The following is a 17819-nucleotide window of genomic DNA, read 5'->3' as shown; positions in this document are numbered from 1 at the left end:
AGTAAAATGTGTGAACTATGACTGAAAACAGATCGGACAGACACTCATACACTTCAGAAAGTTTGGAAACCCTTCCTGCCTGTGTCCCTCACTTTGAACTGTCTCCTGCACAGCACTTGCAGGGTTCACAAGGCCACACATCACCTTCCTCTTCCCCTTCTTCCTCCACATCCCCGGCTGCTTCAGCATTATCCATTAACACACGAGTAACCCCAGTCCTTGCCAGCCTGACCTGGCTTCTCACTACACCGAAATACGTGTTTATTTTGTTCAGTGGCTGCTGAGATAGCATGGCATATCACACACAGCCCCGGTTGTTAATTCACCAAGGATTCCTGGCAGTTGGTGCATGGATGGAGAAGGCTTTGATGTCCCTGTTTGTGCTGGGTTCAGACCCATTTCGGCAGATGCTGATTACCTCATGTTGAACATGTTGGCTCTGAGGGCTTTATGTTCCTGTAGTGATGACACTTCCCTCCATGCTCAATAACCAGGAGAGTTCAGTGCCCCTCACTGTGGTGGCCAGGCTGATGTGACACTAGCCACGAGTGTCCCAGAAGCTTGTTACTTAAAAAATATTATTTATAAATAAGGATTTATGTTTTAACTGTACATAGGGGAATTCTGCTGTGGTATTTTTCCTGCTGGGAATAAGAAGCCAACAGGTCACACCCATGTCCCAGCAGTCAGCCTTCTTCTGCCTCTCCAGATGACATTGGGACTGTTAAAGATGGAAGTTAATAATAAATGGGCTTTTCTTGCAAAAATGCTGGTCATGACTAATATTGAGCAGTGTTGCTGTGCCAGGGCACTCACCACAGCTGGGACCAGCCCCTGCAGCCAGTGTCCACCACAGGCAGTCCCAGTGTGACCAGCCTGTCACACCTGTGGTGGCCAGCAGGTCAGATGCTGGCCAGCCACAGTTAATGTGACCACAGATCAGATTGGATTGGGCTGGAGCCCTGCTGAGGGTCAGTGGAATCTCCTCCTGGGGTCAGCAGTCAGGGATTCTCTCTGAGGGTCAGCAGCTGCCTGAGGCAATTCCCCAAAGACTAGCCCTTGCCTTTCTGGGACAGTGATTGCACATTCCAGAGAGAGGCTACCCCTCTAAACTCCTCATAATTCTCATGTCATTTGGGTAGTACCAATTCCATTTTACATTGCAAATCTGTATTTAAGTGTTTGCAGGGCTACAACTTCACTGATTTATCTGGTTTCTAGAAATAATCTCATTTAAACAACTTATTTGTCTGTTTTACAATCTCCAGCAGAAGAAACCTCCTGAGCTGACCTCATGTGACAAACTGTCCTGTTCCCCACATTTCTGATACAAGGCCTTTAGGTATCACCTGTCTGACAGGAACACCTGAGCCAAACTGAGGGAGTAGTTTACTAGGGATCTGCTGACTTTCAATATCCTTGGATCATTGAATTGAGGACAGGCTTTCCAGATTCTCTCTGGCTCCATCACAAAGTGTAACTGACCTGCAGCACCATCCAGCTGACAAAGTGTAACTCTCCCACCCACTATTCTGCACAGAGCAACCACCCACATACCCACCTGGAGCAGGTGGTAGGAAAACATCAGTGAGGACTGAAGGGATCATAGAATCGAATACTGTTTTGGTTGGAAGGACCTTGAAGCTCATCCAGTGCCACCCCTTGCCGTGGGCAGGGACACCTTCTATCATTCCAGGTTGCTCCAAGCCTTGTCCAGCCTGGCCTTGAACACTGCCAGGGATCCAGGGGCGGCCACAGCTCTTCTGGGCATCCTCTCTCAGGGCCTCCCCACTCTCACAGGGAACAACTCCTTCCCAATATCCCATCTAACCCTTGCCCTCTGGCAGTGGGAAGGCAATCCCTGTGTTCTGTCCCTCCATCCCTTGTCCAAAGTCCCTCTCTTGGAGCTCCTTTAGACACTGGGAGGGGCTCTATGGTCTCCCTGGAGTCTTCTCTTCTCCTGGTGAACAACCCCAACTCTCTCAGCCTTTCCTCACAGCAGGGAATCCTGCCTAACAATGATTCCATAGAAAGAAAACAACTCTTTAAGTCCTAATAGGAGAGGCTGGAAGGCCCTGGTTATCCTGGGAAGGACATCCTGCAGGTTTGTTTGGAAGAGGGTAGAGGTGTTCTGATTGTGAGAAGGGATATTAAATCCCTAACACACCTAATCAATGGAAAAGGTGGTGAGTAACAGCAGCTTGAAACCCCCTGGGCAAGCAGAACTCCCCACAAAGGAAAGAAGGGGCCAAACCCAGCAGCACTAATATAGAGATTTTATTTTGACTGTATCGAGTTGTACAGCACATTTTGTTTGTCACAATGCCATCAAACTGACTCGAGTTTTTGGCCAGCACATTGTGACGCTGAAACTCACAAGAGCTAAAAGCAGTTTGGACTAATGGCCTGAATGGGAGGGCCAGCAGTACCTGGTTTCTGGCTTCCTCATCACTTGCAGTCATTCCAACATGTGTAAAACAGAAGCAAATCCAAGTTTCTTCTGCCATGCCAATAGTCACACTTCCATGTCCGGCAATGACTGCAAGGTACAAGGCAGGGGAGAATCTGAAGCAAGGTGCCTTTTCTTCCCAGAGCCAAGTTGGTTGTTCCCAGTATGGAAAAGAAGCAGAGTCTAAGTAAGTACAGGGTCTTCAGAAGATGAGCTTCACTTACACATCAGGATTTACAATACCAGAGGCTGACAAGTCAAAGTGCAGGAAAGGGTCCTTATTTCATTCCTTCTGATGGAGATGACAAACCATTACTGAAAGATGTGAGAGATCACAACAGTGTCAAGTTCTTTGCCTTGTTAGCAGACCAAGGTTCTCCCTGCCACATACCGAGTCTCAGCTCCTGAAGTGCAGAATATATTGGAAAGAAAACCTACATTTCTGCAAAGAAATGCCCCACTTTCAAACTCTTCTTCCTGACTAGTATCCACAGATGCCTTACAGAGGAGGTAGGATGGATGCTCCCCAAGGGATCTAGGGATTACAAGACCACTGGAGCCCACTTTAGAAACCATTCTTCCTTTCTAAACCCGGTTTCTGTCCTTAGGGTGAGTTGGGATTCCTGCTCTCTAGTTTAAAGGAGAAGCAGAGAGGCATTTACAAGTTGGCAACTCTGAACTTTGACCACTGTACAGGAGACAAAAAAAAGAAGTCAAATTCAAGAGGCATTTCAGGTAGCACTGGGGCAAGTCAGCGAGTTTGTTTCCACCACTGAACAAATGCCACATGTTATGGTTATCACTGTAACTGTACATCCTAAAGTGAAAAGCACAGACCATAGTGTCTATGTCAGCCAGTGTCCTTCCCCACCCCCGTTTTGGTATCGATGCTTCATTCTCCCTTCTTCGGGTTACATTAAGTGCACAGAAATATATAGCAGCATTTGGACTGAAACCCTCACATACACCAGACAGAACATTCCAGGAGGTAAAACAACACATTATGGCCTATACCCTCAAGGTATCAAGTTTTCAGGATAAAGAGCAGTAGGAAGTGGAGAGCTGAGGGCAGAAAAGGGGAGAAGGAGCAACACAGGAACACGAGTTCTGTTTCCATGCCAGGAGAGGATCAGGGTGCCATTCCTGTGTTAGCACCAGGCTGTGACACTACCGTAGACAAAGCAGACGGGCAGAGCAGAAGTGAAAAAGCCAATCTCCCATCTCCCCATGGTGCTGGGGGCAGGGACAAAGTCCAGTGTGACACTGATCCCAGCGGAGCCTGAAAATGGGCACAATCTGCTCAGCCCTTTTCATCTGGAATGAATTTCTCTTCAGAGCCCAAGAGAAAATCAGTTAGTGATGGCTAATGAGTCTTGCTCACCAAGCTGATCCCAAATCACATTCATGGGAAGAAAATCTACAGACTGCTCCCGGCTGAGGCCCTTCCAACACCCACAATCCCATCCAGAGCTTGCCCTCTTCCTTCTCACACAGCAGCCTGCCTTTGGAGGGGGAGGTGGTTCTAAACATGCCTTTCTATTGCTTTGGGGGAACTTTGCACAGGCAAAGAGCAGTGAAAATGTTGCTTTCCAGCCCACAAAAGGAAGAGGTTGTGATCTTCTCTCAGGTCTAGGCCATCAAGGCTACAACACATGGGCCCACCAGCTCCGAGGTGGGGACACAGTAAACTCTGATCTGAGCTCCTCTGTTCCAGCCCGGCAGCGAGGCTGCTGCAGACAGTGCATTCCAGCTTGGTGTTCAAGTGTTGCACCAAAGGCCTTCACAGTTACCCTGGAAGCAGAGTCACCCTTCAAACCCACGAGAGAAAAGGCTGGGCTTAGACAGGTCCCTTGTCTGGCATTCAGCTGGAAGCTGTGGCAATGGGTTTCTTCATATGTTGGCTCATGAGCTCCCTGGCACGAGACACTTGGATATGGTCATAACAGGAGTTACAAACAAGGACAGGGTCGTACAACTGCTGATCAGGGATGGGCAGCTTCAGATGGCAGCAGGTAGCACAGAACACATTCCCACAGTTCCTGTCAAGGAGCAAGAAAACCAGTGAGAAGAGAGCTGGGATCACCACAGCAGAACTTTAGCAAGCACAAAGGGTCCAGGTCAGGGCAAAGCACCAGCCTGACTGAGGATTGTAAATGTGTTTCTTATACTGTGGTCAGCAGTGCAAGCAAACTGCTAGTGCTGACAGGGACTCGTTGCTGTCCCAGAAAGGGATCAAACGCCTTGGAAAAACAGAAACAAGAACAATGTAGAATAGAACTCTGAGGGAACTGAGGAGGCCTGGCATGTAGTGGATAGACCTCCTCTCCTGGGAGCTGGAGGGAACAGACCTGGCAAAGGGGCATTTTGTGACACCAGACTGAGGGGAGGAAGGGCTAAGAGTGCTGACATTTTTACCTGCAGTGGTGCCTCCGTTTGGCCAGCCAGAACTCACAGTCACAGTTGAAGCAGTGTGAGGCCATGTGGTCTGGGACCCACCGCGTGACCTAGGGCAGACACCAGTCAGCTCCCGTCTCTATCCCTCCAGTGACAGCTCTGGGCAGGCTGGGTGTGGCTTTGGGCCACACCTCACAGTGAGCCTACCCCATGTGAGCCATTAGCAGCAGAGGATGTGTCAAGGACACGCTCACTGCCTCGCTTCCAGACCACTCTCTGCTACTGTGCCCACCCAGGTCAGCTGCAAAAAACATTCCCTCCGAGACACACACCTCAGTTTCCTTCTTATCCACAGGTTCCCAGCTTGCTTCTGACAAACAGTCCTCACTGTGGTCAGAACAGAAATCCTCCGTGTCGCTACCGTCTGATTCCTTAAGACATGTCTGCAAAATGAGACCAGGTCACCAATCCCCTCTGCTGCCAGGCACACACTCCAGGGCATGCTCTGCTCCACACACTCTGTGCTGGTGAGGGGCACCTGGGTGGTTCCCGAGCCCCCAGACATGGGGCAAAGCATCCATGTGTGTATAGGAGTTTGGTCCTTGAGCAGCAGAGATACCTCTGGGTGGAGGAGGACATGCCCAGGACAGGGACACAACTGACAGAGAAACAATCTTTCCCACCCCCTCCCAAAGGTATGGAGAGGGTATCGTGGGGTGTGAGCGGCCTGTACTCACAAAGTCATCCTCATAGTCCATGGGGGGCTCGGCCGGAGCGGCGCAGAAGTGGCGAATGTCCAGGCGCAGCTGCAGCTCCCGCACCTGCCGGCGCAGCTGCTCCACCTCCTGCTTGTAGCTGGCCTCGATCTGCCGCAGCCGGTGCTGGATCACATCCGTGGGGAAGGGCAGCCCGTCGTCGTCCAGGTAGAGAGGAGGCACAGGAGAAGGACATTTTGGCGGCAGGTGCTTGGGACCAGAGGCTTGCTTCAGGTGACAGGGCAGCCACAAACGGCTGGGCTTCCCGAAATGTGTGCTCACATGGCCAGTGCAGGCTGAGGACTTCCCACCTTCCCTGCCAGACCATGGGCCACTGAGGCACAGGCCTGGGGCCCGCAGGGGTTTGCTGCTCAGCCTCTTGCTGCAGCAGCCATAGGAGAGGAGGTGCCTGGGTGTTGGCTCCCCGTTGGGCAGTGATGTCACCATGCCTTGAAAACTGTCCCAGTTGCAGCCCAAGAAGGAGAACTCACTGCTTTGGCTCTGGGAAATGGGCTTGCGCCATTGCTCCAGCAGGAGCCTCCCCGGCTGGCCAGGTTCCTCGAAGGGCATACTCCGGCCAGCATCACCTCTGCCCTTGTCTGCATCTGGGCATGAGATACCCAGGGCAGGGCCTGGGATGTCCTGAGAAGGGGTGCTTGGTGCCAGGCACTCCTGGCTGGAAATGTCTGGGCGGGTGGCGATTCTTTTAGGACAGCCTCCTCCATTGGGCACAGTGCCAGCAGCCTTCAAAGGTTCCTGGGGACAGGTTTCCAAATGCCTTCCAGAACTGGTTGGAACCTTGTCACTGTTCTCCTGTCCAGAAGGATTTGTATCTGGATCTCTGCCATCCAGTTCCTCTGTGAATGTTCCACTTCCCTCTTTTGCCTCCACAGGGACAGTGCTGGCTGGCACAGCAGACTGGCTGCCCAGCTGTCTGCTCAGCCCTCTGTGCTCAGCATGGGTGCTGCCTTGCAGAGGAGGGTTCTCCTCCTCCTCCTGCCTGGGCTGTGCCTCTCCTGTGGCCACTGCAGCACCTTCAGCCCCCTCAGTGTTGGCATGCCGGGTTTCCAAGCCCACCCGCACCTCCTGACAGTGGTTGTTCAGGTTGGGGTCACTGGATGTGCGGGTTAGAGGGCTGCTGGAGTCACAGGCTGAGAGCAGGTCATCCATAGATCTTGTCTTTGGTAATCTAGAACCAAAAGCAAAGCAAATCTCACAATAAATCCCCCAAAACTTCCCTGGTTTCAGTCAAAACTGAGACAAGGGCAGGGAAATATTCCCCATTGCAGCTCCAGGGGTCGGTGCAGAGGGGCAGCACAGCTGCAGGAGCTGAAATACACAACACCACAGTGTGGCCTCCTGCCTTTGGGGTGCAGCAGGGACCTCAACTCCTCCAAGTGGCTGGGGCACTGCTATGGAGCTCTTGGTCCCACAAGGAAGACGAGAACAACAACAGGGAAACTACAAGAAAGGACAAGAAGGGCAGGAAGATCTGTGGGCATGCAACACCCTGAGCCTGAAGCTCTAAGCTCTTACCTGTCCAAACACCTGCCACTGAAGTCCTGGCTCTGAGATCCGGGGGGCATGTAGATGTCCATGTCCTCCTGTCTCAGAGGATGTGGCGAGGAGGCTGGGAGGTACACCGCTGTCCAGAGGTGCAGGGCACGCACGTGGCACACGGGATGCAGCACCTGCGACACCGCCCGTGTCAGAGCCCAGTGCCTGCCAGGGGAAAAGCCTGGCAAGCAGGGCCAGGAGCTCTACTGACCTGCTCGGACCCGGGCATGTAGAGCAGGTTGTGGAAGTTCTTGTTGCCAGCCCGCAGCAGGGACCAGACGGAGCAGGTGCGCTTGTAGATGTTGTGCATCTCGCGCTCGCAGGGGCTGTTCCCCAGGAAGGTCCCGTAGAGACAGGAATACGTGTGCTGCACCAGCTTCACCTGTGGCACGGAGGGGGAGTCACGCTCAGAGCCACGGGGAAAAGGGGGCTCCTGCCTACAGGAGACATGTCTTCCCCTCCTCTGGGATGGCTCGTGCACTACCTACCCTGGGCAATCTCACTGCTGTCCTTGCTTCCTACAGGACAGGACAGAGATCACTTCAATTGAAGGGAAAATAACACTTACCTGATACCAAACCCATCCGTCTAGAACCAAATGACTCTCTAGAACCCTGTCCTGCATTTTTTTGGTAAGATAGAGATTAATTTTTCTCCCCTATTTTATTTTTTAAAAAATATTTCAGACCCATGTAGCTCTGAGATATGCAACTCAAACCAGTGCTGCTGCTGGCTTCTGAATTCCCTGGGGTGTAAAGGGACTGGAGAAGGCATTCAAGAAAATCAGAGTATATAAACCCTCCACCACCCCTTCACGGGAGAACAGATTTAAACAGATTTAAAAGAAAACAAATTTAGATGAGATGTTATACAGAGAAATTATTCCCTGTGAGAGTGGTGAGGCCCTGGACCATGCTGCCCAGAGAAGCTGTGGCTGTCCCATCCCTGAAAGTGTCCAAGGCCAGGCTGGACACAGCAGTCTAGGGTAGTGAAAGGTGTCCCTGCCCATGGCAGGGGATGGATGGAACAAGATGTGCTTCAAGTTTCTTTCCAACCCAAATCATTTTGGGATTCTGTGATCAGATCACATCACATCACAATGTTCCAGGTTCTGCAGACCTCTTTTCTTTCAACTCCAGTACTGTAAAACACCACAACCTTCCCTCTGTCTCTGCTCATATGTATTTCTTACCAGAAAAGCTTCATTAAATTCGAAGAGGCAGGGAAATTGCTTCAGAAGCTGATGAACAGCATCCAGCCACTGGAGAAAAACTGGGCACTGCTCATTCTGATCCTCCACCTTTTCCTGGTGTCCACAGCGATCCCCAAACTTGTGACCGAAGTCCAGCCAGTCTGATTCAACGAGCACCTGGAAGCCCTGTGATTAAAAGAAAAAATAAGTGCAGAGACTTTGCTGAGGACACGTGGCAGGACAAAGCAAGCCCCATCCACCAGGAAAGGCTGGGAAGGAGGCTGCTGCGGTGCCTGGCTTGGGAGTAAAGCCCACCAGGATTGGAGGTTTTCAGACACAAACTAATAGTTGTTATGTCTATGCAGTAACCAGCTCAGAGAATTCAGAATAGGGAAGCAGGTGAACTTTGAGCATAAGAGCACTTCCCCAAGCTGGGCAGAGGAGTGAGGAATGGTTCACCCAAAACAGGCAGGAAAATAATAGGGAAAACTCAACACCCACCACAGCATCTCAGAAACACCACTAAGCTTATTCCCAAATGCAGTGCTGCCCCTTTCCACAGGGATTCTGAGATAAAAGCTGCCTTTGAACAGACATGAACTGCACCAGAGCACAATCCTACCTCCATGGTCCTGTAGTAAGGGTCCAGGAGAATCTTTGCCAGCGCCACAATCTGTGGAGTCCTGTCCCAGCCGTCGGAGCAGTGAACCAGCACCGGACGCCCTTCTCTGTCCACGGCACTGGAGACCAGCACTGCTGCCTTCAGCATGACAGAGAGATGCTGAAGCCACTTGGTGCTCTCCAGGGCTGAAAGCCAACTGCAAAGGGGAAAAAAGGCAAGAATGATTGCTTAGCTCTCCACTGAAGAAAAAACCCCAACATTTTAACTTCAGTTTTCTTGGAGTCCTCAGCGAAAATCAATCTTTTCCAAAACATGTCCCAGAGGAGCCAGGGAGCCTGGAAAGAAGGGCAAAGAATCCAACCCCAAATTTAATTTTTCTCTAACACACCCACATTTTAGAAACCCCCAGAGGATACACACAACCAAGTGACACTCAGTGCCACAATCCCTTCTGGATTAATGGATCTAAATTAGCATCATTCTAACACTGTTAGCACTTTCCCACCCCTCTGTTTTGTCAGTTAGAAACCTGGGATAAAAAAAGGAAAACGGAGTGGAGTGGAACCACCCCCCCCCCCCCCCCCCCCCCCCGGTCACTGTCAGATACGGCGTCAAACTCAGCTAGAGAAGTCACTCACTTGCTGGGGTCTGGCACTTGACTGCAGACAGCACGCAGGTACTGGAAACTGTTCCGGATGGAGTGGATGTTGGCCATGCCCATGAACACGACCTCACAGTTGGGGTAATATTCTGATAAGAGAGACAGGAACATTTAGAGAGAGCTACAGCAGCTACAGAACATTCTGAGCTGGAAGAGACCCACAAGGGTCATCGAGTCCAACTCTGCTGCTACTGCAGCAACTGCCTCCACACCCCAGTGCAGCCACCCCTCACACACCACTGCTGGTGTTCATGGAGTCATCAAGGTTGGGAAAAACCTCCAAGGTCATTGAGTCTAACAATTTCCCAGCACTGCCAAGGCCACCATTGACTCCAAGTCCCCAGGTGCTATATCCATGGAGCTGTTAAACCTCTCCACAAATGGGGACTCTAAAACTGCCCTGGGCAGCTGTGTCAGGGCCTGACAACACTTTAATGAAGAAACTTTCCCCATATCCAACCTAAACCTCCCCTGGCTGCCCCCTCCTATCAGGAGCTGTGCAGAGTCACAGGGTCCCCTCTGAACCTCCTTTTCTCCAGGCTGAGCCCCTTTCCAGTTCCCTCAGCTGCTCCTGGTGCTCCAGACCCTTCCCTAGGTCCATTACCTCTTCATGGTCTTTCTTGTCCTAACAGGCACAAAACTGACCCCAGTGGCCAGATAAGGGGGACAGTCACTGCCCTGTGGCCACATTATTGCTGGTACAGCTCAGGTGTCATTGACCTGTTGCTCACCTGGGCACACCTAGGCACATGTTCAGCTGCTGCCAACCAGCACCCCCAGGTCCTTTTCTACTGGGCAGCTTTCCAGCCACTCTGTCCCAGCCTGGAACGTCCCAGTGGGGCTGTTGTGAACCAAATGCAGGACCCAGCACTTGGCTTTATTGAACCTCATCCAATTGGCCCCGGCCTGTTGATCCAGCCCGTCCAGATCCCTGTGTGGGAACATGCTCCCAGAGACCAAGCATCAAAATGCTGTCCAAATCCCCAGCTGTGCCCTAAGAGCCACTGCCAGGCCCAAGAAGAAGATGCTCTGAACGTTCTTGTCCCTCGGTACCTTCGCATTCGCAGCCGCCCCCCTTGGCCCTGTTGGCCACAGCTGCTGTGTAGGACCTGGCATCGAGGATCAGCAGCTTCTGAGGGGTTCCTGCGTTCTCCACGCCCGAACACGCTGTCAGGGACGAGTCTGCAGGGACACACAGGGACTGAGCTCCTGGCACCTCCCTCCCTCCTCGTCTCCCTCCACCCCAGTGCCACCATGAGTGAGCCCAGGGAGCCACCCCCACCCACACACCGCAGTCACAGCACGATGGGACACCGGGGTAAAGCCCTGTCCTGGGACAGCCTGGCAGCCCCTCTGCGATGCCCCATTTAGGAGGGCTGGCAGAAGTCATCTCACCGAAGTCGGCGTCGCAGGGCTCGCTGCCGTCGCTGCTCCCGGCGTGCGGCGCGGCGCCCGCCGGCCTCGCTCCGGGGTTCAAGGCACAGGCTTTGGCAATGGATGTCACCAGGTACTCGTCGTCGGCGTTCCGCCAGCCCCACCAGCTGATCTCGGGCTGGCTGCAGCGCGCGATCACCGCCCCGTTGCGCGCGTGTCTGCGGGGACACGGAGCCTCGCTGAGCCCCGGGAGCCCCGCTCCCTGTGCGCAGCCAGCCTGAGCTGCTCCTGCCTGCAGCTGCTCTGCCTGCTGCAGCCACTGCTCCATCTACAGCACTGACTCTACTGACAAGTGAAAGAGGGCAGGGAATCTCAAACAACCATTTTGCATCAACACAGCAGTGACAGAGAGGCTAAACCAGCCTCATACTTTTATTTACAATATTACAGAATCACTTAGGTTGGAAAAGACCTTCAAGATCCCCAAATTAAATCTCTGACTTCTATTTATATATATAAAAATATATATATATAAATATATCCTGTAACCTACAAATATAGACTATATAAAATAGATATTATTGTATATAGATATGACTGTATTTACAAATTAAACCAGAGAGAAGAACTTAAGTCATTATGGTTATATTTTGAGAAAGTAATAGTTATTTCATAGAATCATGGAATAGTTTGGGTTGGAAGGGAGGTTGACGATCATCTTGTTTGACCCCCACCCCCCCCACCCCCCCCCCCCACCCCCGTGCCATGGGCAGGGACACCTTCCACTTGATTTTAAGGCTCTTCTGTTCTCGCCTTCTCTTTCTTTTTTTCCTCACTCAGATTTCAGACCCGTTGTTAAACCATTTCACTTATCACCTGTAAGTTGGGAAGATGAGCTCATTTGGCATCTGACCAGGGAGTTTCTGGGTGGAGGCCTGAGCTGGTGTTTATCAACAACCCCTAAATGTGAACCCTACCCTGGCTGGGCTTACTGATGAGGAGGCCTGAAGTAGGAATCAGTGCATTTCTCACATGAACACACTGGTCAAGTCATTCTCAACCGGCCTGGAAAGGGAAGGGACTGTAATGTGACAAAGCTGCTGATGACAGAGAATGACCCAGAGAGTGTGAAATTTAGCATTAATAAGTGAAGAGTATTTACAGGTGATCAAAGCATAACCCCAGCTGTGACATGGAGCAGTTCGGTGCAGATCCCAAAGGCTTTGAAGTCACTGGGAATCTCTCAAAACCCTCAAATCAGTGCTCAAGAGAGAATAAAGGTTAAGGATGTGCTAACAGTTACTGGGAAAGGAGCAATAAGTAAAATATTACGGCTTCACATCTTAACCATCCTAAAATAACACAAACTCTTCTCTAAAAGGATCATGTACTCAAACCAAGCTCCAGAGATGGGTGGCACAGACACAAGCAAGCATTGGAATGATCGTGCCATGTTTCAGGAACACAAGTATTTCTTGGACAACAAACAAAAACAAGAGTGGACTCATTGCCACAGTGCAATGTGGAACTACTAACTGGTTCCAACACTTGGTGGCAGGTTCACCAAGTGACCACGAGACAGTCACCATTCTCCCAAATGGGTGTAGGAAATCTAAGATAGCAGATTCTCCAAAGATGCACCTGGAAAGAGCACCTGCATCCCTATCCTGTTTGTTATGTTTCCCTGAAGTGCTGCTCCTGCTGCCTGGTTCTTCTTGGAGATGGGAAAATGAACTCAACAGCCCTGAACCAGACCCACACACCAACCATGCTCAACCACCCCACCACCCCTGCTGCAGCATTTATCTGGAGACCATACAATCACACAATGGTTTGTGCTGGAAGGAACCTTAAAGCCCATCCCATTCCACCCCCTCCATGGGCAGAGACACCTTCCACTATCCCAGGTTGCTCCAAGCCCCATCCAACCTGGCCTAGGACAGGGATCCAGGGGCAGCCACAGCTTCTCTGGGCACCCTGTGCCACCACCCTCACAGGGAACAATTTTTCCCCAATATGCCATGTCACCCTGCCCTCTGTCAGTTTACATAGCTTCCTTAATGACATCTCACAGATAATAACAATGATCACTTTAAACTGAAGCCTTCCAAAGAAATAATGTCCATGTTTGGCCAAGTCGAAACACCATGGGGACCCTTTACTTTAAGTGCAGCTCTGTTTTGCAAGGTGACTTGCAGAGCAGTCACTCCCAGGAGATCTATTTCTGCCTTCAGGATCACTCAAGGATGGATAACAGAGACCAGCAAAGGCTTTGTTTATAGTAGTAAATGAAACAGATCCAAGGTGTGGACTTAAGCACCAGCCTGTGATCATCCAAGCCTGTTTGTGAGCCACCCACAGCTCCTGGCCTGTGCCAAGCAGCACTTTCCCAGACAGTGCCTGAGCACGTTTTTGGGAAAGGCAGGTGCTGTGCCAGGAACTGCTCCCAGCAGGCAGTTTGGGGGGCAGGACAGGGTGCAGGGCACTGCAGCTGCTCTGGGCAAAGCTGCCAATGTCACCATGGTTGTGCTGAACTCACAAAACTCTTGGTAACAAAACCTCTGAGCACTGAACAACAGCTGGGGACTTTCAAGGGACATGGTGACCTACCAGTAAACAAAGAAATGTGGCAGCACCAATGAGTGCAAAGCCACCAGCAAGCGGAAAGTACAACAGGTGCCAGCAGAGGAACCAAAACCACAGCTGAGCTTGCAAGGAGCTTCCCAGGGCAGGGGAGCACCAGAACCTGACTGCCTTCCCTGCACATTGCCCCAGCACAAGTACAGGAATCATTTAAGGCCTTTTCTTACCTGGAAGTTTTGGGGAGGTTTTTCTCAAAGGAAAAAGTTTCTTGAAACTGGGATGCCAGAAAGTGCCGGAGTGTTTTAACTGACATGGCACAAATGATTCTTTAGGGATCCTCAGTTTAGTTTTAATGACTCAAGACCCTTTCATGCTCCAAAGCTGCAATATGAACTGCCTCTGTAGTTTATCAGTTGAGTTTTTTCTCACAGATTCATTCTGAGCACAAGGCTAGAGCATATCTGTTACTGTCAGCACATGTCATTTAACCTTCAACAATCCTCCACAATGGATTAATACCTAGTTTAGTGGAAGGCAGCAAGGGGGTTGGAAGTAGACAATTCTCAAGGTCCCTTCTGTGATCTCCCATGTCTCTCTGTTATTTCCTGGACAAGTCAAGGAGCTTGGCTTAAAGCTTAAGAAAGAGCTTGGAGAGGATTTAATAAGCTGAGCCTAAAGGTTCCCAACTTAGATATGTGTGTGTGTGTATAAGTGCTTCATTTCCCAGATCATTGGGATAAACTCCCATCTCACTGTGGCAGGATGTGAGAGCCCGAGAAGCGAGGCTCAGCCATGGGGTGGAGCAGTGCCCACTGTCCCCTGGCAGGGGGAGTGTTGGGAGGAGCATTCCTGATTCCTGCTGCCACAGGCCCAAGGTCTCTTCAAGGTGGCTGAGCAGACAGAGCCAGAACTGCCACACTGTGCCTGTCTGTCTCTCTACTCAGCTAAATAACTGATTGCATCCTTTGCCTTGTTTTAGAAGAGGATTCTGCCTGGAGGCTCCTGCATCTCTCCAGCGCATCTCCGCTGAGGACTGAGAGGGAGACCTGAATTTCTGTTTTGCTTAATAGCTAAATTACACTTTTTTCAAGAAATCTGATAATGGGGTACCTTTGGTGTCATGTTTAACAGCTCTGACTGTGACCCAGTGAGATCAGCCTTATCCAATAGCTCTGAGGTCTATCAGAGTCCCTTGGTATGCAAGCACTCATCCATTCTCTCCTGAGCTCCAAGTGAGGAGGAGGAGCTGAATGTCAGGTTTTTCATTTCCACACAGCACAAGGCACTGCAGAAGCACCCATGACCCTCAAGGACCCTCCTGCTCCAAAGACTTCAATCTTGAGGGTAAAGAGTAAAAAAAGTGCATGAAAATCAGAGACACACGGGCAAGCACTTGCCCCATCTTGTAACATCACTTGTCAGCGTCTTCTAATCTGATCCCAGGCTGCAAAGGGTGGTACTCAGATCATAAATTACTGGGTACCATTACAGAGATGTAAAGCAAGGAACAAAATAATTGCTGGAGTAGGAAAAAGACATGGCTTTGCCCTCGGGTGGGGAGGCACAGTGGGACAAGCTCCAGCACCAGGCCATTTTTAGCAAAAGGAATCACAAATACAATTAACTTCTTAGCTGAGTTGGCTACAAGAAGGGAAAGGCTCCATCCAATAAGCTGTGCTCATTACCACTCTGCTGCAGAACTGAGTTCTAGAAGGAACACACGGTGTTTTGCCACATCCAACAGCAGACCATGAAGTGTGAAGATGCAGAGTTAAGGTACCTGTAAATTCACTGGTTTTGCTTCCTGACTTGCATATTTTCTAATACAGCTCTGATATTTTAAAGTTTTCTTATATTTGGATTTGGTGACTGCTAACACACAGTCTAAGGCTACAAACCAAACCATAATGTACATTTTACAACAGGACAACTGCCTGGGTGCCCTCTTCCATCAGCCTCTCATGGGTTTCAAACACATCAGTCTTCTGGGAGACACATTTAATGAGGAACCAGCCCCTGTCCTGCACAGCCCTGCTTCATTGACTGTGTGGCCTCCTGCATCCCCCTCTAGATTATTTCTGGAAGGCTGGTCAGGGAATATTTCATAGAATTACAGATTATTCTAAACTGGAAGGGACCCCCAGGGATCATCCAGTCCAACCCTGTCCCTGCACAGACACCCCAACAATCCCAGCCTGGGCATCCCTGAGAGCTCCTGGAGCTGTGGCAGCTCAGGGCCGTGCTCATTCCCTGGGGAGCCTGGGCAGTGCCCAGCACCTCTGGGGGAAGAACCTTTCCTGAAATCCAACCTAAACATCCCTGACACAGCTGTTCCCTTGGGTTGTGTCCCTAGTCATCAAAGAGCAGAGATCAGAGCTGCCCCTCCACTGCCCCTCGAGAGAAGCTGCAGATTTGGGCACTTCCAGGTCTGTCCAGGCCTGCACACCCTTCTGAGCACAGGGCACCCAGCAGGCTCCTTTTGGCTCAGATTTCTTTTCAAAGTAGCTGCCAGACAAGGACCAATGTGTGGAAAGATTTTGAAACTCTGAGAGAACTTTAATTTGACCTCATCTTGCAACATCTCCCGTAGGAGGAAAGTCACCCACACCTTCAAATCGAACTGAGAACAGCAAAGGACAGTTCTGGAACACTGCTTCTCTCTTCTGGAAAACACCCTGCTGCAGATGGTACTGGGAGAAGGAGCCCTGGGATCACCTCCTTTGCAGGCAGGAAGCAAAAGGATAAACAGCTCTCCTGCCATCCCTGTCCCAAAGCCCCTGCAGGACTACGAGGACACAGCAGCTGTCGTGAGTTTGGGGGAGGGAATTTGGGTTTGCATTTACCTGTACACCACCACAGGGATCCTCTTCCATGATCTGAACGAAGCCACATTCTCCAGCTCCTTGTCAGTGATCCAGACAGGGACCAGCAGCTTCTGGGGATAACTGGAACAAAGTCTGGAGAAGAGAAAGCATGAAAGGCAAGATGAGGACTGAACAATCAAAAATCTGCCCCAGAGCAGCTCACATTTCCCCAAACTCAACATGCAGGACTTTGGCACTTTCTCCTCATATCTGTCTCGGTGCAGCCTCAACAAGTGAGCCAAAATGTGCTGTCAGGAATGAGCTGAGAGAAGACAACCTCCTTTCACCTCAGGGCCTCACCTCTGGACTCATACTAAGTATCCTAGGACTTCCCAGAATGCCTTTGGAACAACCTCTGGATTTAAGAATTCATGAGGGTTTAGGGGAATAGAAAATTATTTACAAGGAGTTTTTGTTTTCTTGTAGCAGGTACACTTTCTGCCCAGCAGAACATGACACATTGTTCAGTGAGGAAGACACAAATGTGCCCAGAAATTTAACAGTGGGGACTGGGGGTATGCAGGAGTGAGATCTGCAGCAGAAGTTGTTTGGTGGGGTGCCAGAAATCAAATTCTTATAGCTTTGTGAACATGTAGCAGCAGTGAGAGGAGAACTCTGAGAGCAGAGGGCAGGGTGACATGGGATACTGGGGAAAAATTGTTCCCAGGGAGGGTGATGAGACCTTGGCACAGGGTACCCAGTGCAGCTCTGGCTGCCCCTGCATCCCTGGCAATGTCCAGACCCAGGGTGGATGGGGCCTGGAGCAGCCTGGGACAGTGGAAGGTGTCCCTGCCCATGGAGGGGGTGGAATGGGATGGGCTTTAAGGTTCCTTCCAGCACAAACCATTTTGGGATTGTAGCACACACAAAATTCCAGGAGTACAGCGTGGCTCTTCTGGCTCCTGCAGCTCCTCCCAGCACAGGTCGAGGGCAGGCTCAGACACAGCAGTGCCTGGGAGCTGGACCAGCTGAGCCCCTGCAGCCAGGCAGGCACAGGAGGGTTACGTGGCAAGGAACATCAAAGAGCAGCTCTGGCTCAAGGTTATCCCACCTAATTTAGCAGGAATGTTTCAGGGCAGATGGGGAGTAATGTGAGGAGGGTGAAAGGATCCAGCCAGTAAGCTCCAGAGGGTGGTCTGGTGTTCCTGAGCAAAGGCTATTCCAGCTGACAGCAACAGGCACAATTCAGTATTAGTTTATGGTGCTAGAAGAACTGCCTGCCACACTGGAAAATGGCACTGCAGTGTCTAGACAGCTCCTCTGAGAGCCCCAGGCAGAAAGTAAGGGTGGCTAAGGGATAAAAACAACTGGGTGAGGATGAGGAATTCAGGAAGCAAAATTAAAGCTGTCAGTTAAGAAGGTGAAGAC

General features: G+C 50.9%; 1 protein-coding gene across 3 annotated transcripts in view; it reads right to left on the bottom strand.

The window, feature by feature from the left end:
* Nucleotides 1-2262: 2262 nt before the first annotated feature.
* MTMR4 (myotubularin related protein 4) overlaps nt 2263-17819 on the bottom strand; it is a 55471-nt gene continuing 39914 nt past the window's right edge. For all 3 annotated transcript variants that reach the window (XM_021540389.3, XM_085557642.1, XM_021540388.3), the window contains 12 exons: nt 16431-16544; nt 11026-11222; nt 10684-10812; nt 9608-9719; nt 8970-9165; nt 8348-8533; nt 7367-7537; nt 7135-7289; nt 5581-6787; nt 5176-5286; nt 4865-4953; nt 2263-4488 (listed from right to left, as the gene is read on the bottom strand). In XM_021540389.3, the coding sequence (XP_021396064.2) occupies nt 4311-4488; nt 4865-4953; nt 5176-5286; nt 5581-6787; nt 7135-7289; nt 7367-7537; nt 8348-8533; nt 8970-9165; nt 9608-9719; nt 10684-10812; nt 11026-11222; nt 16431-16544 (2845 nt within the window). In that variant the 3' untranslated portion in view covers nt 2263-4310. The remainder of the gene's footprint in view (nt 4489-4864; nt 4954-5175; nt 5287-5580; nt 6788-7134; nt 7290-7366; nt 7538-8347; nt 8534-8969; nt 9166-9607; nt 9720-10683; nt 10813-11025; nt 11223-16430; nt 16545-17819) is intronic.

The sequence above is a fragment of the Lonchura striata genome, chromosome 19 (assembly GCF_050655825.1).
Source record: "Lonchura striata isolate lonStrDom1 chromosome 19, ASM5065582v1, whole genome shotgun sequence".
In the NCBI taxonomy this organism is placed as follows: domain Eukaryota; kingdom Metazoa; phylum Chordata; class Aves; order Passeriformes; family Estrildidae; genus Lonchura; species Lonchura striata.
This window is presented reverse-complemented; position numbering and strand designations above follow the sequence as displayed.